The sequence below is a fragment of the Mirounga angustirostris genome, unplaced genomic scaffold, assembly GCF_029215605.1.
Source record: "Mirounga angustirostris isolate CCGP_5_RB_7025 unplaced genomic scaffold, mMirAng1.0.hap1 SCAF_11, whole genome shotgun sequence".
Classification (NCBI taxonomy): Eukaryota; Metazoa; Chordata; class Mammalia; order Carnivora; family Phocidae; genus Mirounga; species Mirounga angustirostris.
In genome coordinates, this window is record NW_026991719.1 from 111,891,117 (window position 1) to 111,911,841 (window position 20,725).

At 48.2% G+C, this 20,725-nt stretch overlaps 1 protein-coding gene across 1 annotated transcript; it reads left to right on the forward strand.

The window, feature by feature from the left end:
* The first annotated feature begins 2,633 nt into the window (after positions 1–2,633).
* Positions 2,634–19,740, forward strand: VGLL1 (vestigial like family member 1). Its single transcript, XM_045880205.1, has 3 exons — positions 2,634–2,835; positions 12,357–12,776; positions 19,565–19,740. The coding sequence occupies exons 1-3, from the start codon at positions 2,634–2,636 to the stop codon at positions 19,738–19,740; spliced, it is 798 nt and encodes a 265-aa protein (XP_045736161.1).
* The last annotated feature ends 985 nt before the right edge of the window (positions 19,741–20,725 follow it).

Consider the following 20,725-nt stretch of genomic DNA (forward strand, 5'->3'; position numbering starts at 1 on the left):
GCCCGGTCCCCTCACCCCCCAGCCCCTGGTAACCATCATTTTACTCTGTTTCTAGGAGTTGGACTTTTTAAAATTCTGCGCCTAACTGATATTATAAGTACAGTTGACTCGAACTCCGTGGGTTTGAACTGCGCGGGTCCACTCACGCGAATTTTTTACAGTGCGGTGCTGTAAATGTATTTTCTCTTCCTTAGGATTTTCTTTGCATTTCTTTTCTCTAGCTTACATTATTGTAAGAATACAGCATATCATACATATACAAAATATGTGTTAATTGACTATGTTGTTGGGAAGACTTCCGGTCAACAGTAGGCTATTAGTAGGTTAAATTTTGGGGGAGTCAAGTTATATGCAGATTTTTGACTGTGTTCAAGGCCAACTGTACTTGTCTTTCTCTGACTCCTCATAATGTGCTCAAGGATACTTTTGCTTTATTTATTTCTACAACTCCGAGAATCTGAATATATAGCATGTGCTTTTTTTTAAAAATCGAGGAATAACTTACCTTTAGCGAAATGCACAGATCTTAAGTGTACAATTTGATGAGTTTTGGCAGACGTGTCCATCCACGTATAACCTTCACCCTCCTCAAGGTGCAGGACATTTCCAACACCACCGGGGTTCCCCACGCCCCTTCCCAATCTCCAGCCCACAGCCAGCCACTGTTCTGATTTCTGTCCCCACAGGTTATCTGTGCCTGTCCCGTGTAAGTGGAATCCTATAATATGTGGTCTTTTGTGTCTGGCTTTTTTTTCCCACCCACAATAATGTCTTTGTGAATCATCCATGCTGCTGTGTAGATTGGTAGTTTGTTCCTTTTTGTTGCTGAATGACAGTGTCACAGTTAGTGTATTCTTCCTCTCGATGCTGGGCATTTGGCTCGTTTCCACTTTTTGGCTATTTTAAATAAAGTTGCTGTGAACCACATGCACGAGTCTTTGTGCGGACGTACGTTTTCGTTTCTCTTGGTTGTGCCTAGAAGTAGGGATTGCTGGGCCACAGAGTAAGCGTGTGTTTCACCTGATAAGAACCTGCCCAACAGAGTGGTTGTTTGCATGTCTTTTGGAACAAGGATACAATGGATTCGTTTTTCAGGTGGTGCCTGGTTATGCTTAGCATGGCTGTCAACCGGGGGAAACAGTGATGTGCTCAGTGGAAGGCTTCTGTAGACAGCAGGACCCAGTTATGGCTGCGGCCAGAACGAGTCTGAAAGGAGACCTTTTAGGAAGGGTCCCCTGCTCGCTGCCAGATTCCTTCCTGACGTTTCTAGCAGGACCATGAAAGAAGAGGCTGCAGAATTCATATTCTCCAACCTCTTAATTTTACGCAAGAGGAATCTGAATCCCAGAGAGGCCATGTGCTTCCCCCAAAATCACACAGCTGAGGAAAACCCCAGGTCCTCTGACTCCTAATTGGTCTGATTTCCTTGCATTGTGCTTTCTCTGCATGAAATGGAACTCAGGCATTCAGCCATTGTTTACTGACCTACTTATGCTAGGTGCTAGGGATAAAGAAATGAATAAGAAATGGCCCCCACCCTCAAGGACTAGAGAGGAACAGAGACTATTAAACTCTAAGCTGTTGCAGTAGATTCCCAAGAATGAATAAAGGTGCCTTTAGCCAGAGCACACTGCCAAGTCTGGTCAGGTAGCCAAAGGTAAAGTAGCATCTGGACAGGGCACTTCTAGTAAAGGAAGGCCACACAGCATGTCTTGAGTGACCACTGTATGCCTGGTCCTGGCTTTGGTGCAAGAGGACAGCCCCCTCTCTGAAGGAGCTCGCGGTTAGGATGCTATGATGGAAGCCAAGTTTAAGGCAACTCAGCAAACAGCTATTGAGCATAGGCTCTGTCTCAGGCACTGTTCTAGGTGCGGAGGATATGGCAGTGAACAGGGTTGACAATCTGACAATCTTTCAGGAACTTTTCACCAATATTGCCATATATAGTAGTGTAGAGAATGTTGGTCTTTGAGATCTGTACTTGGTTCAGAATATATCTGTCTGGAGGCCTGAGGACTGGCGTCCTTTGTAATTGCCCAATTCTAGTGGGGGGTGGGGGGTGGGTGTGGGACAGCATCCTAGGTAGATCAACAACGGCAGAGTAGGAGAATTTGATGTGTTTTATTCTCTCTCGCATGCAAGGGGTCAAGATGGAGAGCAATGTTTATTATGAAAAGTGAGGTACCCACTGGATTGCTTAGTCAAGCTCTCCAGGGGGGCCCAGGTCTTTGTCCAGGAGCATCTACATGCAGTTTTGGGTCAATCTTCTCGCTCATTTGTTTTTGGAGGAGGAAGGCACTTCCCCAGAAGGCAAGTTGCTCTTTTGTCCTCAGTGGCCTTTTTTAAACTTCCTGCTGATCTTCTACTATGTGAGTTGCCAGATAATTCTCTTGTGTGGCTCCTGGGGGCCCCTTCAGCACTTCGTTGAGCTCTGTCTTGTTCCCAGAACATCGATTAGAGGAGGCTCCTCACCTGGTCCTCAGACCAGCGTGCATGGTGGTTGAGCTTCCTGGCACCATTCAGGAGCCCCCAAAATGCCTCTCCTCCAAACTATAGCCAAGCCACATGGAAAAAATAGTGCCAGTAACATTTTGTGTTCGATCCGCAGCTGTCCCCTACCTGTGTTGCTCACCATGGAAGAGATGGGGAAGACTGATATCCAGCTGCAGAGACCTATAAAGACGGAGTGGAATCCCCGGTGTGTCCTCTTCACCTATTTCCAAGGGGACATCGGCAGCGTAGTGGACGAACACTTCTCCAGAGCTCTGAGCAATGTCAAGAGCCCCCAGGGATTGAGCCCCTTGAGCCAGAGCACAGACGTGATCCTGAGGAATGGTGAGCATGTTGGGAGGGAGGAGGCTGGAATTTTCGATCAAGGCTACCACGGAAAGACCTGTTCTCCCAAGCCCTTGATGCGCTGACACGTGTGTGTATTTGCAGAAGGCAAGTCACACCGTAAGTGAGAAGGTGCACCCATTTCTTTGGAAGTTTAGTGTGAAAATCAGCAATGTGTAATCAAGCTAGTTCACCTATTTCGTTCTTTCCTTACCTGCGTTCAGTGCTGGGTTCACTGCTTAGTACACAGTTAAGAGCGCCGTGACTGTTCGCTATTATCAGCCTTCGTTATTTATTTATTTATTTTAAAGATTTTATTTATTTATTTGTCAGAGAGAGCACGAGAGCACAAGCAGGGGTGAGGCAGGCAGAGGGGGAAGCAGGCTCCCTGCTGAGCAAGGAGCCCGATGTGGGACTCGATCCCAGGACCCTGGGATCATGACCTAAGCCAAGGGCAGATGCAGATAGATAAATAGATAGATAAATAAATAAATAAGTAAATAAATAAATAAATAAATAAGCAAGCATTCTAACATCTCTAAGCAATTATTTCAAGATAGCTGTGTCAGAGTGCTCATCAAAATACCCAGGTTTGGGAAAAGCTATAAAAATTAAGCTGTCAGGGCTCTAGTAGGACTTTCATAGACCCTAGACATTTCTGACTCTATGGGCCTCTTTCTCAGTACAGCTACGAAAAAGGACATTTTGTGATTGTGTTGCTATAAACACAACTTTAATCCAGGCTGGATTCATTTTTATGTATTTGTTATTTTGTTACACTCATTTTTCTTCAAATTTTAAGAGATGTTAAAACATTTTCATGGGCTCCTAAAAAGTATCTGCGGGCCCTAGGCACTGTACTTGCCGTGCCTCATGGAGAAGTCACCCTGCCAGATGGATGGGAGTCCAGCCACCATTTTGAAATGTGCAATAGACCAGGGTCTGCTTGATTTTAAGAACTCTCCGTTGTAGTTGCCCAGCACCCACGTTGAATGCCTGGGTCCCCCTGGAGGATGTACATGCCTCCAAATGATTGTCTGTTTTGTGCAAAGATGCCAAGTGGGGGGCCATCTGCCTGTGGGGGGAAGATCTCCCCTCTTTTCAGGAGCCATCACTCTGGCTTTGCTCTTTGGGCCTGGCTGGGGAGTTGGTGAATATTTATGCATTCCTTCAATCCCTATTCCCTGAAGACCTGTTGTGTAAGGCACATACACAATTCACAAGGTGGTCACTGTGGGCACCGAGCAGGACAGCATGCGTGGCTGGAGGGTGGGGCTGTGGTGTCCAAAAGTGTGTTGAGTAGTTCAGAGCAGGAGCAAGAATGACTGATTGAGTCATTTGGGAGAATTAACGTGTAGTAAGAGCTGATAAATGGGATAAGTGGGTTTCAGAGGATCTAATCAGTTCCTTGGAAGAGTCAAAACCCCAAGCTCTTCATGCGTGGACTTCACATGCATGGACTCTGGCTGTTTGGCTTTGACTGAGTTCTGAACACACTGGCTTGGATTCATTATCATCACTCCCTTGTAAGTGCCATCTACCTATAGTCCCTCACAACCTCTGTCCCGCTTGCCTGATAAAACCCAACCTGAAATAAAACCAACTCTTGGCCTCTTGCCCCATTTCATAGGAAGACTCAAAAATTACACCCATGCACCCTTCCTCTTCCTCTCCTGTTCTTTGGAACTCACTCCACTCAGGCTTTCATCCTTATCACTCCTTAACCACTCTCATCAAGGTTAGCCAGTGACCTCCACTTGCCAAATCAATGGTCTTTCCCTGTCTCCATCTTTTTTTGACCTGTCAGCAACATTGGCTGCAGGTGGTTGCTCCCCCCTCTTAGAAAGGCCTCTTTCACTTGGATCCCATAACATCACCTTCTCCTGGTTTTCCTCCTTCCTCCTGGGTTACTACACCTCAGTCTCCTTTGCTGGACGTCCTCTTCTTTTCAGCTTCTAAATGTTTGGAGGCCCCAGTGTTCAGGTCTTAGACAATTTCTCTATCTACACTCACTCCCTAAGGGATCTCTTCTGTCTCTTGGTCTTAAGTACCATCTATATCACTTTCAAATGCATTACTTCCAGCCCAGACTGCATCTCAGTCCTGTCTATCCAGGTGCCTACTTGATCCCTTCACAAATGTACTAGGAATCACAAACAATGAGGTCTCAGACTGAGCTCTTTTTTTTGTTGTTGTTAAAGATTTTATTTATTTATTCATGAGAGACAGAGAGAAACAGAGGGAGAAGTAGGCTCCCAAGGAGCGGGAAGCCCGATGCGGGACTCGATCCCAGGACCCTGGGATCATGACCTGAGCCGAAGGCAGACGCTTAACCATCTGAGCCACCCAGGCGCCCTCAGACTGAGCTCTTAATTGCCTCCTCGACCCGCTCTGTCCACCATCTCCCCATCTCAATATATGGCAGCTGCATCCTTCCAGTTAACTGAGAGTCATGTTTAACTCCTCTCTTCATCCCCTACCCCATGCCCAGTCCTTTGAAACAGTGTCAGTTTTACCTTCAAAATATATCCAAGTTCTGACCACGTCCCCCTAACTCTGCTGCTATCGTGTTGGTCCAGGAAGCTGTCATCTCAGCCCAGGATTTTTGCAGTAGCTTCCTGACTGGTCTCCTTGCTTCCACCTTTGCTCCCCTTCCGTCTGTTCTCAAGATAGCTGTCAGAATGATATCACTAAAAGGAAAGTCTCGTCCTATATCTCTTCTGTTCAGAACCCTCCAGTAGCTTCCTGTCTCACTTGGAATCAAATACAGAAGTCTTGCGTGGGGCCCTGTTTTCATTCTGATTTCATATCCTACCATCCCCACCTCATTTCATCCAATCTAGCCTCCTACTATTTGTAGAACATGCCAAGTACAATCCTGCCTCAGGCCCTTTGCACCTCCCCACCCCCTCCCTGAATGCTCTTTCCCCAGATAACTGCAGAACTTCCCCCCTTTTCTCCATTCAGGTCTCCATCGGAATGTCACCTCTCCAGCCAGGCCCTCTCTGCACAATCTCTTTAAGAAATAGAAACACACCCCCCTGTCACCCTCTGTCCTCTTACACTATTTTATTTTATTTAGCATTTGTCAGCACTGGGCATATTATATATTTATGTGTTTTCTTTCTTGTCTCCCCCCATTCTCTAAACTGAATTCCATGGTAGCAGGGCCTCTGTGTAAATTGCTACTTCCCAAGTACCTAGCCCAAAGCCTGACACATGGAAGGTACCCAGTAAATATCGCTTGAATGAATGAAACTGTGATTCGCATCACAGGGTACTGATGTCTGCCATGGATGGAGTCACCGAAGAGAGTGCGGTGTGTGGTTTTAGAACCAGCTCCACCATTTATTGACAATGTGATCTCAGGGCACATCACTTCCTCTGTCCGTGCCTCAGCTCCCTCCTCTCTAAAGCTGAGGCTCACTCAACTATAGGAGGGGTCCATGAGGTCGTGCATGGCCACCGACACATAGTGCCATGTAGGTGTTCGATAGGTTTTGTGTGGTGGTATGAAAGCTTGACGTGTTTTCTGAGTGGTGAGAGCGGATATGGGGGCTTGCTTTCAAAGCACTAAGATCACAGAGCAGCAGGCCCCTCCTGGAAACCTGCACGTTTTCTAGGGGCTTCTGCCATGTGACAGCTGTATGGTTTCCTATGCCTCTGACTTCATTCTATTCTGTGATTCTCCTGTGCATGAAGGGAACTTGGACGTGGCTCTGTTTCTTGCCCAAGCCAACCTTCCGGGGCCAAACAGAGAGACAGCCATCTTTTCTGCTTACCTTCTTGGTTGCATTTACCCTGTGAGAATCAATCTCACGGGTCCCTTGACTATGAAGATGTCTTCCGCACAGAGTGCGGGGCAGGTGGGGCAAATGTTGGTCCAGCTGACTGAGCAAAAGGAGGTCTGTCTTCTTCCTCCAGGCCTCTTATCACGGTTAAGAGTCAAGTTTCTCATAAGCTGTGCTGCCTCTCGGGAGGCCCCATGAAAGACCAGTCCCCCAGCGGTTCTCACAAGAGGTGTTATGTGAGAGCCCCGCAGCTTCGGAAATGGTGGGAAATCCATAAAGTGGCCTTTCATTACTGCCCATTAGCAGCCTCTCAGGCCCTGCCGGCCAGCCCCAGGCCGCTGAGCCCTGGCTGAACCATGCCCAACAGAACAGGCTCCCATTCATGGGCTCCCGTTACCGACTCGGCCACTTTCTAAGGGAGCTCTGTCAAGCCAAATATGCAAAGCCCAAACACAGAGGCCCGTGTGGCTAGGAAATGCCGTCGAATTTCCTGGCTGTTTTTCCCAAATCCAAATTATTTTTTTATTTACTTATGTATATTTTATACTGGCTGGACTTGAGAAAAGAAAACACAGGCTGAAGGCATTTTTTGAATTATCTCCCTTTTAAAAGGACACTGAGGATCTCAGAGTAGGTGACCAGAGAAGCTTCGGTAGTTGCCACTTCTTGGGGGGCGGGGGGACAGGGTCCGGATGCACATCCCACTCCACTGAGCACCCAGAGGTCTTTTGTAGCGAGACTCAAAAGGTCATACCTCCTCCTCTCTCCTCTCAACCATAATCCAGTAGGGGTGGGGAGGAAACACTGGTTTGTTTGTTTTGAGTGTGAATATCTATTTGAGAGAGAGTCATGCTAGTTGTTCCTGGCCCTTATGAACACCGACAACTGGTGAGGGAGAGGAATCCGCATCAACGCAGAGCGAGCCCCCACTGGACGCTAGACACCATGGGCCAGTGACTGTAGTCACTTCAGTCCTCAAAAGCCACTGTGATTTCTGAAGGTCAAAGATAGGCAACCTGCATATGGTGTCAGAAGACAGGAGAGCAGTTACCTCCCGGGAGGTGGGCTCCCCGGGGTGGCGGCAATGTTCTGTTCCTTGACTGGGTGCTCGTCACCTAGTTTGTGAATATTCCCCCAGCGGCACGTGGGCGCATCTTCCTGCATGCCTGTTGTATTTCCCAAAGCCACTTTACAAGGGGTATTAATGTCCTCACTTCACGGAGGAGGCAACACAGCCCAGATAGGGTGAAGTGTTGAGATGGGTCACACAGCCTGTGAGTGAGGGCTAGAGATTGAAACCCAGGTCCATCGGACTCTTTACTAGCCCACTGTCCTGCCTTTGCAGACCCTGACAACAACCCCGGCGAGAGGGCTAATGCCCAGAAGGACTATCGCTAATACTGTTGACGATCGCTAACAATGATGGAGCACGTCCTGTGTGCGGGGCCCTTTGCTGGGGGCTCCCACAGGGATGAGCTCATTGAATCCTCACACCAGCTATTGGTTAACTCGCACTGTGCCCATTATCCTGGGAAGGAAACTGAGGCTCAGAGAGCCAAGTGATTTGTCCAAGATCCCACCACCAGTAAGGGGTGGCTATTCGAGCCCAGGCCAGTTTGACTCCGATCCTTGAGCTCTCAGCCACTGGCAAATACTGCACACATTCTGTGTTTCATCTTCATTTTCATCCGGATAAAGGCTCTGGATAATCAGCAAAAGACTGGGTACCCCGGGGAGGCGACGGTAAAGGAGGGAGTGGGGCCGAGCAGGCCGCCCTAGCGCCCTGGAACAGGACCGTGTCCTGTAAGCTGTCCTGTCCCCGGTGTTGTTTCAACCTCGGCTAATACAAACAATATCCTCTTTGTTTCTGGGGTGAATGAATAAGAGGCCAGCACCACTAGCCAAGAAGGCAGAGAAGGAAAAGTCAGTGCGTACAGATCGGACAGGCCGAAGGTTGGACTGTCACGGTGCAAGATGTTCAGAGGGTGCTTGGTTTTAACTTCAGCATAAAGCAGGATTTGTATTCAAGGCAGAGACAGAGAAAGGGGAGGGGGACGAGAAGGAAGGGTGGGTGGAAGGAAAGCAGGCCATTATGGATTGGTCTTTTACAACTGTGACTCCAATTCAGTGAGTCGAATGGTTTCCTCAGTTTTTACTTAAAAAAAAAAATAACTTTTTCGGGGCGCCTGGGTGGCTCAGTTGTTAAGCGTCTGCCCTCCGCTCAGGGCATGATCCCAGGGTCCTGGGATCAAGCCCCGCATTGGGCTCCCTGCTTGGCAGGGAGCCTGCTTCTCCCTCTCCCTCTGCTGTTCCCCCTGCTTGCGCTCTCTCGCTCTCTCTCTCAAATAAATAAAAAATCTTTTTTTTTTTTTTTAGATTTTATTTATTTGACAGAGAGAGACCCAGTGAGAGCGTGAACACAAGCAGGGGGAGTGGGAGAGGGAGAAGCAGGCTTCCCGCGGAGCAGGGAGCCCGATGCGGGGCTCGATCTCAGGACCCTGAGACCATGACCTGAGCTGAAGGGAGACGCTCAACGACTGAGCCACCCAGGGGCCCCAATAAATAAAAAAATCTTAAAAAAAATAACTTTTCCTAATCACAAAAGTACCGTTATTTTTGGAAAATTAGAAAGCAAAGATAAGCATTCTATGCACGCATGCTAAGTTTTACAACGAACTAACATCATTTTGCACATAAATGATCTCTCAGGATCATGGCTTGAGGCGAAGGCAGCCGCTTAACTGAGCGCCCCCCAGGCGCCCCCACAACATCATTTTAATGGCTCCAGAGTATCCTTTTTATAGATGTACCGAATCTATTACAATTTTTGGACATCGGCTTGTTGCCGATTTTTCACTATATTGTAAATATCCTTTTGACTATCCTCGTAGCTACATTTTTGCACACATCGTTGATTATATCCCTAAATTGTTATAAGGGGAATGACTGGATCAAAGGATGCATTCAAATTGCCCCGAGAGATTTTATGCCCACCTGCCACCATCCAACCCCAAGAGTGTCACGCCGAGAGACAGAGCTGCTAAGGGCTCACGAGTTTTGGAATCAGCCAGCCAGAGCGTTTGCCAACTGCATGGCCTTAGGCAAGTTTCCATAGCCACTCCAAGTCTTTATTTTGTCGTCTGGGTCGCTGTGGGGATCACGTGAGCTCATGTGGGCAGAGGGCTAAGCAAAGCGCCTGGCCCATAATAAGTGCTCAGGAAACAAAACTGCTGTGGATTTGCAACTGCTCCTACCCGCCTCTGGTGTATCATTTCCTGGAAATGGACACGCACTGAGCAATGGCTTCTGAAAATTCTCTTCTACAACTACTGTCTACACCATCCACCCTCCACATCAGCCCTCAAGTGTTGTTGCTGCTGTGGACCCTTGTGCTCAGCCCAGGACCGCCCCCCGCCCCCCTCCCCCACTGCCCCAGAGCTCTCTGAGGTTAGGATGGGACTGCGGGGCAGGGTCTAGATGCTCAGAGTTGGGAGCATATGGGATGGAAGGCTTTTGTATTCCTACTAAAAGGAAAATCCAGGCGGCCCCAAGTGTCCTAGGACCAAAATGTTCCTGGACTGGTCTCACTCATTCATGTAAGTCTGGAGTTTGATAAAGCAGCAGTCTTTCCCGGGGCTCCCTCCCTCTCATCTCTAGAGGTAACTAAGAGTGGGGGAACTTGGGTAAGAAAGGGTCACCAGGGTCACTTCTAGCGGTGGCAACAGCCACTTGAGCCAGTCAGGACTGTGACTTAGAAATGCCTTCAGGGTTCACAGGGTAGGTGAGCGTGGTTGCTGGAAAGAGGCCCCCCCCCCACCAAATTCAGGGTCTCCACCCCATGGGTCGCCAACATCCAAGTCTGCTCTGGAAAGATGGCTTTTCCCAGGTCACCCAGGGTCTACTATGGGGTTGCTGTGATTTTGGGATTTGGGACACTGCCCCCCACCCCACCCCCCGCTGCCATCCAAACTGTGCTCTGGTGCACTCAGTGACCAGATGGACCTTGGACAGTGGCACACCACCCACTCCCCGAAACATTTCGATCAGAAAATTCTGGAAGTCCTAAAAAAAGAAAAGAAAAGAAAATTCTGGAAGAGAAGCAGTTAAAAGAAATATTCAAAAGCCACTGGGGCCCTGCCTTGCCCATTTCAAGCATTCAGCCTCTAGGTCATATGCATGAGATCTGTAAGGCCAGTTCAGATGGAAACTGCCCCCTTGTCGGGCTACACAATTTTTCTAACTTGTGCTCAGAACATGCAGTACCCTTATTGAACATGAAGCATGCCTAGTGATTATACTAAGTCAGCTTAATCACTCTCTTTGTGCCCTGAATCTCTACCGGTCTGCAGATATCAATTTTCAAAAGTAGCATTCATCCCCCAGAACAAATTTTAACGTTTTCTTGCCCTTGGTTTCATTAAAAGAGGCCAACCGCCGCCCCCCACTCATTGTGAGCAATGTGAAATGTTGGGTAGAATGTCTGTGCCACGAGGTTACAACTTCTTTTGCTCTTCTCATCTGTATTACCTGAAAAGCTATGATGGGAGGGCAGGCGGGGGGCGGCGCTCCCATGTCACTGTGCAGACCACTCAAGATGCTTTTATCTTGTACAACATGCAGGCAAGTGGAACATTCAGGAGAGCTGGGAGAGACACACGTGGGGCAGGGGAGCAGGGGGAGGGGACCAGACAGTCTCTCCAGCCCTCCAATCTTCCTTTGTCTTCACGCCCACACCCCCCTTCATTATCTTGGATAGATGAGAGGCTCTAGGTTTTAAGCACCATCTGCCAGAGCACTCTCCCTCCTCTTCTCTTGCCTGAGTGGGTGTTTCGAATGGGGAAAACATCCATCCATGTCGTGAGCTGCCCTAGACTTTTTGAACACTCCGATTCAGCTGCTACCCTCGGCACAATTAGAAGAGTATCTATGAGACCAAAGGAGACTCCATCTCCCCTTGCTAGTCCACACGAACTTTGCGAGAAGTAACTGAGTCATCCCTTGACCTTGAGCATTTTGCTTTTGCAGGGAGAGGTCCAAGCAATGACTCACTGCTCCAGCTCAGATCCCTACTTGACTAACCTGCTTTGCTAACTTGGTCCAGTCTTAGCATCCCCATGCCCCTGATCCCTCTAGAAAATGGAGTTTCAACCCCTAGACTTGTATGAGTGACTTATACACAGGCGAGCGTTAAACCCTTTATAAAGTTATGTGGCGTCCTTCCATTTGGTGTATTTAAACCACGAGCTATAAAATCAAGCCAACCAGCAATGACCAAACACAAATCACCTTTAATCAAGCAATTTTACTTCTAGAAAAGTTTCCTTGAGGGGCTCGTTGGACACGGGTGCAAAGATGTATATGCAAAGATGTTCATCACGGTGTTGTTAATATGACTGAATACTGTGCTCGTATTCGTTGCCATGGGAGGATATCTGTGATATTTTAATGATGCAAAAGCCGCCTTAAAAATCCTATGTGATGTGGACCTGAATAGAAACAAATCCTAGAAAGAAGTATACCTAAAAGCAGACATTGGTGGTCTCTGGATATTGTAGTCAGAGTGGGGTTTGTTTTTTGGTTTTTTGTTTTTGTTTTTGTTTTTGTTCTACTTTTTCTACACTTTCTTCATGTTAAAAAATAGTCTGTAGTAACCAGAAAAAAATTCAGCTATTTCCATTTTGAAAACAATAAATACCTACCTAACATGTCTTGTAAATCTTTCCTTCCCAGATAGTGACATGCCTCCAAATCAGTGGCGTTTCTCTTCTCCGTGGACAAAGCCAGAGCCAGAAGCATCTTTTGCATATGGTGCCACCAACTGCAGCTTGAATGGGCCCAGTCTCATGACTCCGGATCAGTACCCAGTGTCCCTGGCGGGCAGCCCCTCCATTCAGTCTGATGAGCTGTGGCATTACCCCTCCCTAGGCAGCCCCAGCTCCTCAGAGCCTGGCTACTCTCAGGCCTACTCCAGTGCGCACATGGTTCCAGAGCCCCAGCCTGACGGGAAATATGAGCCCTTCCTAAGTCTCCTCCAGCAAGACCGACACCTAGCCCATCCTCAGGAATCCGCAGTGTGGGAGGATTGCAGCTCTGCCCAGGTAGCCAGAAGCGTGGGATTGCTCTGCGACCTGCCTCCCAGCTCAGCCCACGGTAAGGAAATGCCTCCAGATACTTGGAGGACTGCCTCTGACTGGTTGTAGTTGAGAGGGAGTTGGCAATGAGATGGGGTGCTAAGGCTAATTGCTCCCTCTTCAGACATGGGGCTTCTGAGGGATGGAATGTTCTGCTTCAATGTTCCATAGATCTTCACTAAGCTTCATCAACATTCAGGGTTACATAGATAGCCAGCCAGATGGACTTGGCCCCAAATGGTCACCCCAGTCTGTTGACTTGGACTTACTCTAGAAAAAGGATTTAGGCTGCTGCCGAAAATCGCGGGGTCCTGCATTCACCTCGCCGTCAGCCACCAAATAATCCACTTGTAAAACAGAGAACTCTCCGACATACCTACAAGCTCAAACTCTATCCTCTGAACAGGTTGGCAACTTGCAGTGACGCCAGGTTCCTGGGCAGAAACAAGGGCGATCTATACCAACCATCTGCTCCAAACATTAAAATTCAAAGTCGCTGTAGAAGCAGTCCCATGGCTGCCTGGAGACCGCCATGGCTCGGTCTCCCTCGGGTGACTGCGCCCAGGCCACCACCACCCCCGAACTAAAACCCCTTTAAGGCTCATTCACTTCTTCATTCACTCATTTGCCCAACAAATATTTAATCAGTGCCAGCTAGATGCCAAATGCCTACCAAAAAACAAGACTCCCTTCTTTGTAAAAGGCTGGGGGACAATTGGCCTGACGTATACTTTCACCAACAGAACAACCCAATCTGCTACAAGATTTGCCTTTCATATGAAACATGGGTAATAATATATATGTTTTATGGTTTCATGGGGCCAAATCCACATCCTCTGGCATTCTGTACTCTGGACAAATTTTCTTTTACAACCCCCTAGTCCATACACGTCTGTAGTTCTATGCCTGAGAGAAATTGCTAGACGTTGCCTTTACTCGGAACGAACTATACAGTACACAAAGGGCCTGTTCAGCATACCCTACCTCAGTCAGGCACTGTGTTCCAGCCTAATGTCAAAAACAAATTTCCCATTAAAATACCACTTCTGTCATTTCCAGAGTTTGATTAGGAATGTACTTCAAGAGTAAATCATAAAAATGTCATGCTTGGGAAACCCCTGGGAAATTCCCACCCCTGTACCCTTTTTCAAAATTTTTCAAAAATTTGTTCCTGCTGGATTCAGAGGAAAAATTAGGCCACCTGTGTTTGCATATAGGCCTGTGCATACACTCAGCAGCTGGGTAGAACACAGATGGCTCAAATCCTCACCTCCCGCATATAACAACCATACAGTTCAACCCCAATTCAGCAAATATTTAGTGAACATCTACTATACGCCAGGCACATCATGGCAAAATTATGATGCAGGCATGATCCTATTTCTGAAGCCTCTAGACACATTATCACATGTCTATCACCAAGTCTGACTACTGAAAACTTCACGCTCTCCTACTAACATGGACGTCAGTTGTACTCATTGGCCTGGTGGTCTAGGATCTGTTGGGGAAGTCAGTACCATTGCCTGTAAGATGGGAACAAGACCCCAGGGTACCTTAAAAACAGAAACTTCTCTGTTTTGGTAACATCTGATAAGAGAAAATATGCTCAGGGTTTATAAATTGAGGGGCAGGGGCTGCCTGGGTGGTGGCTCAGTGGGTGAAGCGTCTGCCTTCAGCTCAGGTCATGATCCCAGGGTCCAGGGATCCAGCCCCCGAGTCGGGCTCTACACTCAGCAGGGAGTCTGCTTCTCCCTCCGCTTCTGACCCTCCCCCTGCTCATGCTCGCTCTCTCTGACAAATAAATAATCTTTAAAAATAAACTGAGGGGCAGACCATTTGGAGTCCCTGGAGATTTCTAATCATGTGTTCTTCCTTTCTAGATAAGAAAATATATTTCCCCCCAGATGGTGGACCCGCCAGTGCCAACCTTGCAAGTGAAAGTAGGTATCAGGTTCTGCCTTAGGTACTTGGTCCCTACAGCTTGGGAATAAAACTTGGGGAGAAGCTCATAGTGTGAAAACCAGGCTCTTCAACTGATAAGACCCTGATTTCTGTTACTTAGTATTTTCATAGCTGGAATTTGTTTCATCTTAGTCTCAAGGAGCCCATGTACTTTGTGCCTTGTAAAATGTCTTGACTTTTTTTTTTTTTTTTTTTTTTACCATTTTCTTATTTTGCTATCCGAGCAGCTCTATTGCGTTCTCTTACCCGAGCTAGATTTAACCCAGATGACTCAGCAAAATGAGCAAATTCATGAGGATTAGTTGGCTTGTCCCAGATGTTTAGTTTTCAGCCTAGAACATAGGGCTACCCCAGGACTCCGAGGCCCAGGAAAATGCCACCTGAGGCTAAGGGCCGGGACTCTGGGCTCCACGCTCAATTCAAAAGTGGTGTCAGTAGGAACTGCCAAATGGGAATGATATGGGTCTGGGGGGAAAGGCATGAGGATCTTTATGGCCTGGCTTCTAATCCGGGCTCATGACTTACTAGCTTCAGAAACTTGGGCACATTTCTTAACCTCTCCACTCCTCAGGTGGCTCATTTGTGAAATGAGGATTAAGATAGGGTGGCCCCCCCAATAGAGTTTCTATGAGGATTAAAATGAGATAATATATGTAAATGCTTAGGATCTAGAATGTTAGCTCCTTGAGGGCCAAGACTTTGAGGGGTGTATACCCACATCCCAGCATCTGCAACAGAGCCCGGCACAGAGGGGGAATACATATTTGTTGAATGGATGGATGAGGGAATGCTGGAAACAATAGAATGGTGAAGAAGGAAATAGTAAAAATACATCGCCGACACAGTACAAATTCTTTTGTTCGAAGCCCTTGTGTAAGACAGACTAACGGACAAGCCAGAAGCACCCTTGGTGATTAATTGGCCATGCCCAAATGAGGAGATGGATTTAGGGCTGGTTCAAGAGCTTTAGCGTGGCTGAGTCAGGCTTCACATCAATCTCTACCCAAGAGGATGAGTTCTGCTAGCCTACTAATTAATGAAAGTCAGGATTATAAAGTCTCCTCTAAGTACTTGTTAGCGGTTTGTACATTTTTTAATGTTAAGCCTTAGAATTACTGAAAACCTGATGCTTTAAATGGTTCCTTTAAAAGGCGAAAAAAATAACAGCAACACGTACGGGTGGGGACTATGAGCCGGATCCCACGCATGCCGTCCTGCTCGGTGCCCACAGTGACCACCTTGTGAATTGTGTATGTGCCTTACACAACAGGTCTTCAGGGAATAGGGATTGAAGGGATGCATAAATATTCTCATTTTGTAGGTGAGGAGACGGAGTCTCGAACAGGTGACCAGACTTGCCTTAAGATCACCCAGCATCAGGTGGCAAGGGGTGTTCCTCTCTTTGCTCTCAGTCTCAAAGCCGTCCTCAATCATAAACGACAATACACATCAATCCTGAGAAACAATTCCAAGTTAAATCAAGTGTACCGCAGTGAGAGTTGGCAACTGGTAGGATCGTTTCACTGCGTATGGGTTCGCTGTCTACCTGTGGCCAGGACACCGTCCTAGAATAAGGGGAGGGGATGCTGGGACAGCAGGCACAGGAACCATATTACCTTGGGCAAAGGGCAAGGGGATGGACTTCCCGAGCGGAGACTAGTTGAGGGGGAGACGGGGAGTGGGTTCCCGGCTATGCCAACCGTCCCAAGTCAGCTGTCCTGCCATGTGGCTCTGGACCGAGGGAGGCAGCAGGGCACGGGCACTGGGAAGGGGGCCGCTTCCGGGCACCCCAGCAAAGCCCCTGCTCCTCAGCACACCGCCAGGCTCCCAGTCTCGGCTGATGGTGAGGACCATGGGGGAGCTTGGGAAATGCACAGATTCCGCGTCCTCACTTCCAGTAGATTTGGCGCGGAACTCCATTGCCTCTAAACGTTTGACTCTTTGTATATTTTATATGAACCTGGTTTCAAAGTGAAATCGATGAACGTTTCAGTAGGAATTTCAGTAGTTCTGAAAGGTTTCCTGTGTGAGGCCCCAGATAAAGATTGGTCAAAGGAAGGAAGGTCAAGTCTCCTCCTGTCCCTCCAATATGGGCCCAGTCCCCTCCTGATGGCCGAGGCAAATTACTTAACCTCCCTAAAGCTCCCTCAGCAACTTTTCCTCTCCCCCCATCCATCACGCTCTCCCGCCAAAGAGCACTCAGGAAAATCACCCCACCCAGCTGTTTCTACTTGCGACTCCTGACCTCAAACTTCAGCTGGGCACTCAGGAAGCTCATGACTCCCATACTCGCCCACTTTTCAACCCCTGGATTTGCACTCTCAGCTGATGCTCTTGCCCCAGAGTTGATGGAGAAAACAGAGGTCATCTGATTAGTACTCTTCTGACTCCTCACAAACAAACCTGCAAATCAACTTGCACCTGTGTCCTCATTCTCCTTTTGTACCCTTTCAATGTTACCATGTTCCCTCCTCCTAGCAAATATCAGTGCCTCCACATGGCCCTTCACTGGTCTCAGTGACCTCCCCCACGAGGTTATCCTCATCCTCCCCCATCATCATTTGATCTCCTCATCTTTGTTGGATCATTCCCATTACCATACAGATAGAAGGTAAATAGTAGAGCCATTTTTAAAGATATTTTTTAAAGATTTTATTTATTTGACAGAGACAGCGAGAGAGGGAACACCAGCAGGGGGAGTGGGAGAGGGAGAAGCAGGCTTCCCGCGGAGCAGGGAGCCCGATGCGGGGCTCAATCCCAGGACCCTGGGATCATGACCTGAGCCGAAGGCAGACGCTTGACGACTGAGCCACCCAGGCGCCCCCATTTTTAAAGATCTTATTTATTTATTTGAGAGAGAGAAAGAGAGAGCAAGGGAAGGAGCAGAGGGAGAGGGACAAGCAGACTCCGCGCTGAGCGCGGAGCCCCACGGGGGCTCCATCCCACGACCCTGAGGGTATTTGCAAGCGAGTCACTGTAACAAGGGAGCCTGGTCTCTGAGCTGCACAAAGAAGGGAAAGGAGGCCAATAAGGGAAGAGGGGTAGTGGCGGTTGATGGACTGGAGGATTAGGTTATGGAAACATGTAGTGCTAAGACTACTTCGGCCAATGACATGGGAGGTAGTGGGTGGAGAGTAGATGTTTGAAATTGAAATGGCAAGGGTGCCACCTTGTGTGGGCGATGACAGAGTCTAGCCGTCTGGCCATAGGAATGGCTGGCTGAGGTAGAAGGAAGTAAAAGGTCATTAGAGATGAGGAGAACGATAAGATTCACGGAAGTGAAGCAAAATAAGAACCAGTAGCTACCTACAAGGCAGGTGCTATTTTTATCCTCATTCACAGGATGGGAAAATTGAGGTTTAGGGAGGTTAAGTAATTTGCCCAAAGTCAAGGTGAGTGAGTGCCAGAGTCCGCTTTCTCTGACTTCCAAGTCCTTGATCTTCCCTACAATGCCAATTCTACTCTACTACGTATAAAGACAGTGCCTCTTTTTTAAATATATATAAAGATTTTATTTATTTGAAAGAAAGAAAGTGTGTGTGTGTGTGTGTGTGTGTACGTGTTGGGGAAGGGAGAGTGGGAGAGGGAGAGAGAGAATCTCAAGCAGACTCTCTGTGAGCACTGGGCTCGCTCTCACAACCCTGAGATCATGACCTGAGCCGAAACCAAGCGTCGGATGCTTAACCGACTGAGCCACCCGGACGCCCCAAAGACATGCCTCTTTAGCAAAATAGTAGCTAACATCTATTGAGCATATATGTGCCAGGCACTCTTTGAAGCGCTGTCCGTGTGTTTAATTCACTTGCTCCTTTCCAGAATCTTGGGAGGTAGGTTGCATTAGTGGCCTCGTTGAACAGATGAGAATGTGGGGCTCAGATAGGGTAGGTAACTCACCTGAGGTCACACAACGAGGCAGCGGTGGAGTCAGGATTCAAACCGCTTCTTCCTCATCATGCTTATCCTGTTTTTCAGAAAGCCAGTCTCCAGAGCGAAGAAATGTGTTCTTTTATTGAACCTCAGTCCGAAGAAGAGAATTCCTTTTTCCAAACCTGCTCGTGATTTTCTACTGTGAATCTAGAGGGTCTAGAGCCTGCACCGTCCTTTTTCTCTTTCCGTCACTAAAGAGCATTGCGCCAGGAGCACGTTGCTGTTCCCCGTAAAATCCGACAATGTGGCAGGAGTTTTCCAACTTGAGTGACTCACCGGCACATGAAATGGTTAAAAGAGCAGTTCAGGGATGGGAACCATAGAGGCCCCACCCACCCACCTGCTTCTCCCACCTTCCCTGCACCCGCTGCCCTCCTACTTAGAAATCAGTCCCCTTACCCTCTACCAGCAGGGTCTTTCAAACCAAGACTGACCATATGGTGTCCTATGGGGTTGTCCCTTTTTGCCAACTGAAAGGAGGAGATACCAGGAATGGCCTGAAGCTGTCTAGCCTTAACCCAGACTCTGGCCAGCCGCCCTCTTGCCTCTACCAAAGGCAAAATGAAAACGGGGTGGGCAAGACCCATGGAGGAAGTTGAGGCTGGGCATTCCCTGCATCCTCAGAGTCTGGAAGGAAGCTGAGAAGGTTCGGGAAGGCTCTCATGAATGAAGTCCTTTCGCTTGGAATTTTTGATTCCTCAGTTCTAAAAAAAAAAGTGATTCCAAATGGAGTTGCTGAGGAATGTGAGAACTAACTTACTGGAAATTAGTGAGCAGACAGCCGCATCCCAGGCTGGGCCTAGACTAAGTTCTGTGCCAAGAGCATTTCTCAGTTGCGGCTCCATGAGTTTCTTCCTGCCCTCACTTTGAGGATGAGGACTCTGGCATCTGACCCCCCCCCACTCCTCCCCCCCGTAGGTGTTCAGCTGGACCTTGGTGACATCTTCCAGCCTTCCACAGGGGCCCACCTGGCTTCCACAAACAATGAAGCTTTCCCCTTTAGCTCTTTCACTGTTAGTGACATCTGGGAACCATTAGCTCTTTTCAGCACAGAGCCCTTGGGGCGACCCATGTGGATGGCCACTGAATCTTAGACATGGCAGCAGGACCTCCCTACAGATTGTTCCAGATAAAATGATAATTTCTTCAAACTCCTTCAGGTCTCTAATCTAGTAGACAGCCTTGTGGCCAGTGTGAGCTTGGTGCTTAGCCCGTGACAACCCCAGAAACCCCTGCTGTCGATGTTCACCATACACGCAGCGCTCCTCCCCCCACTTGCTCCTGTGTAATAGCTTGGAGGGTGGACAATAAAATGACTTTTTTGGGTTATGCTCTTCTCTGTTCCAAATTCTTCCACATCATGATCTCATGCCAACTTCCCAGCAACCCTGGGCCTGGCATTACCTCCATGTAATACATGTGGGTACTGAGGCTTGGTAAATGACCTGCCCAAGGCCTCCCCACCATACTACTTACCAAGGGTTAACATTGGCCTGGCTCTTCGATCTTTGTCCTCCCATCTGCTGTGTAAATAAAGACCACAGCTCTTGCATGAGTGAATCCATGACCGTGGCAGTTTATTTATTTATTATTATTTTTTAAAGATTTTATGAGAGAGAGAGACAGCGAGAGAGGGAACACAGCAGGGGGAGTGGGAGAGGGAGAAGCATGCATCCCACAGAGCAGGGAGCCCAATGCTGGGCTCGATCCCAGGACGCTGGGATCATGACCCAAGCCGAAGGCAGACACTCAACAACTGAGCCACCCAGGCGCCCCTATTTATTTTAAAGGTTTTATTTGTCAGAGAGCACAAGCGGGGAGTGGCAGGCAGAGGGAGAAGCAGGATCCCTGCTGAGGAAGGAATCTGGTGCTGGATGATGTGCTGGATGATGCGGGGCCCTGGGATCATGACCTGAGCTGAAGGCAGACGCTTAACTGACTGAGCCACCCAGGCATCCCGACCTTGGCAGTTTAATATAGTCTGTAGTTTAATGGCCTCAAGACGACAGTTTTTCCAGTGTGTTACGTAGATTTCCTAGATTAAATGAGAGAAAAGATACTTGGCTAATAACCGTGTCC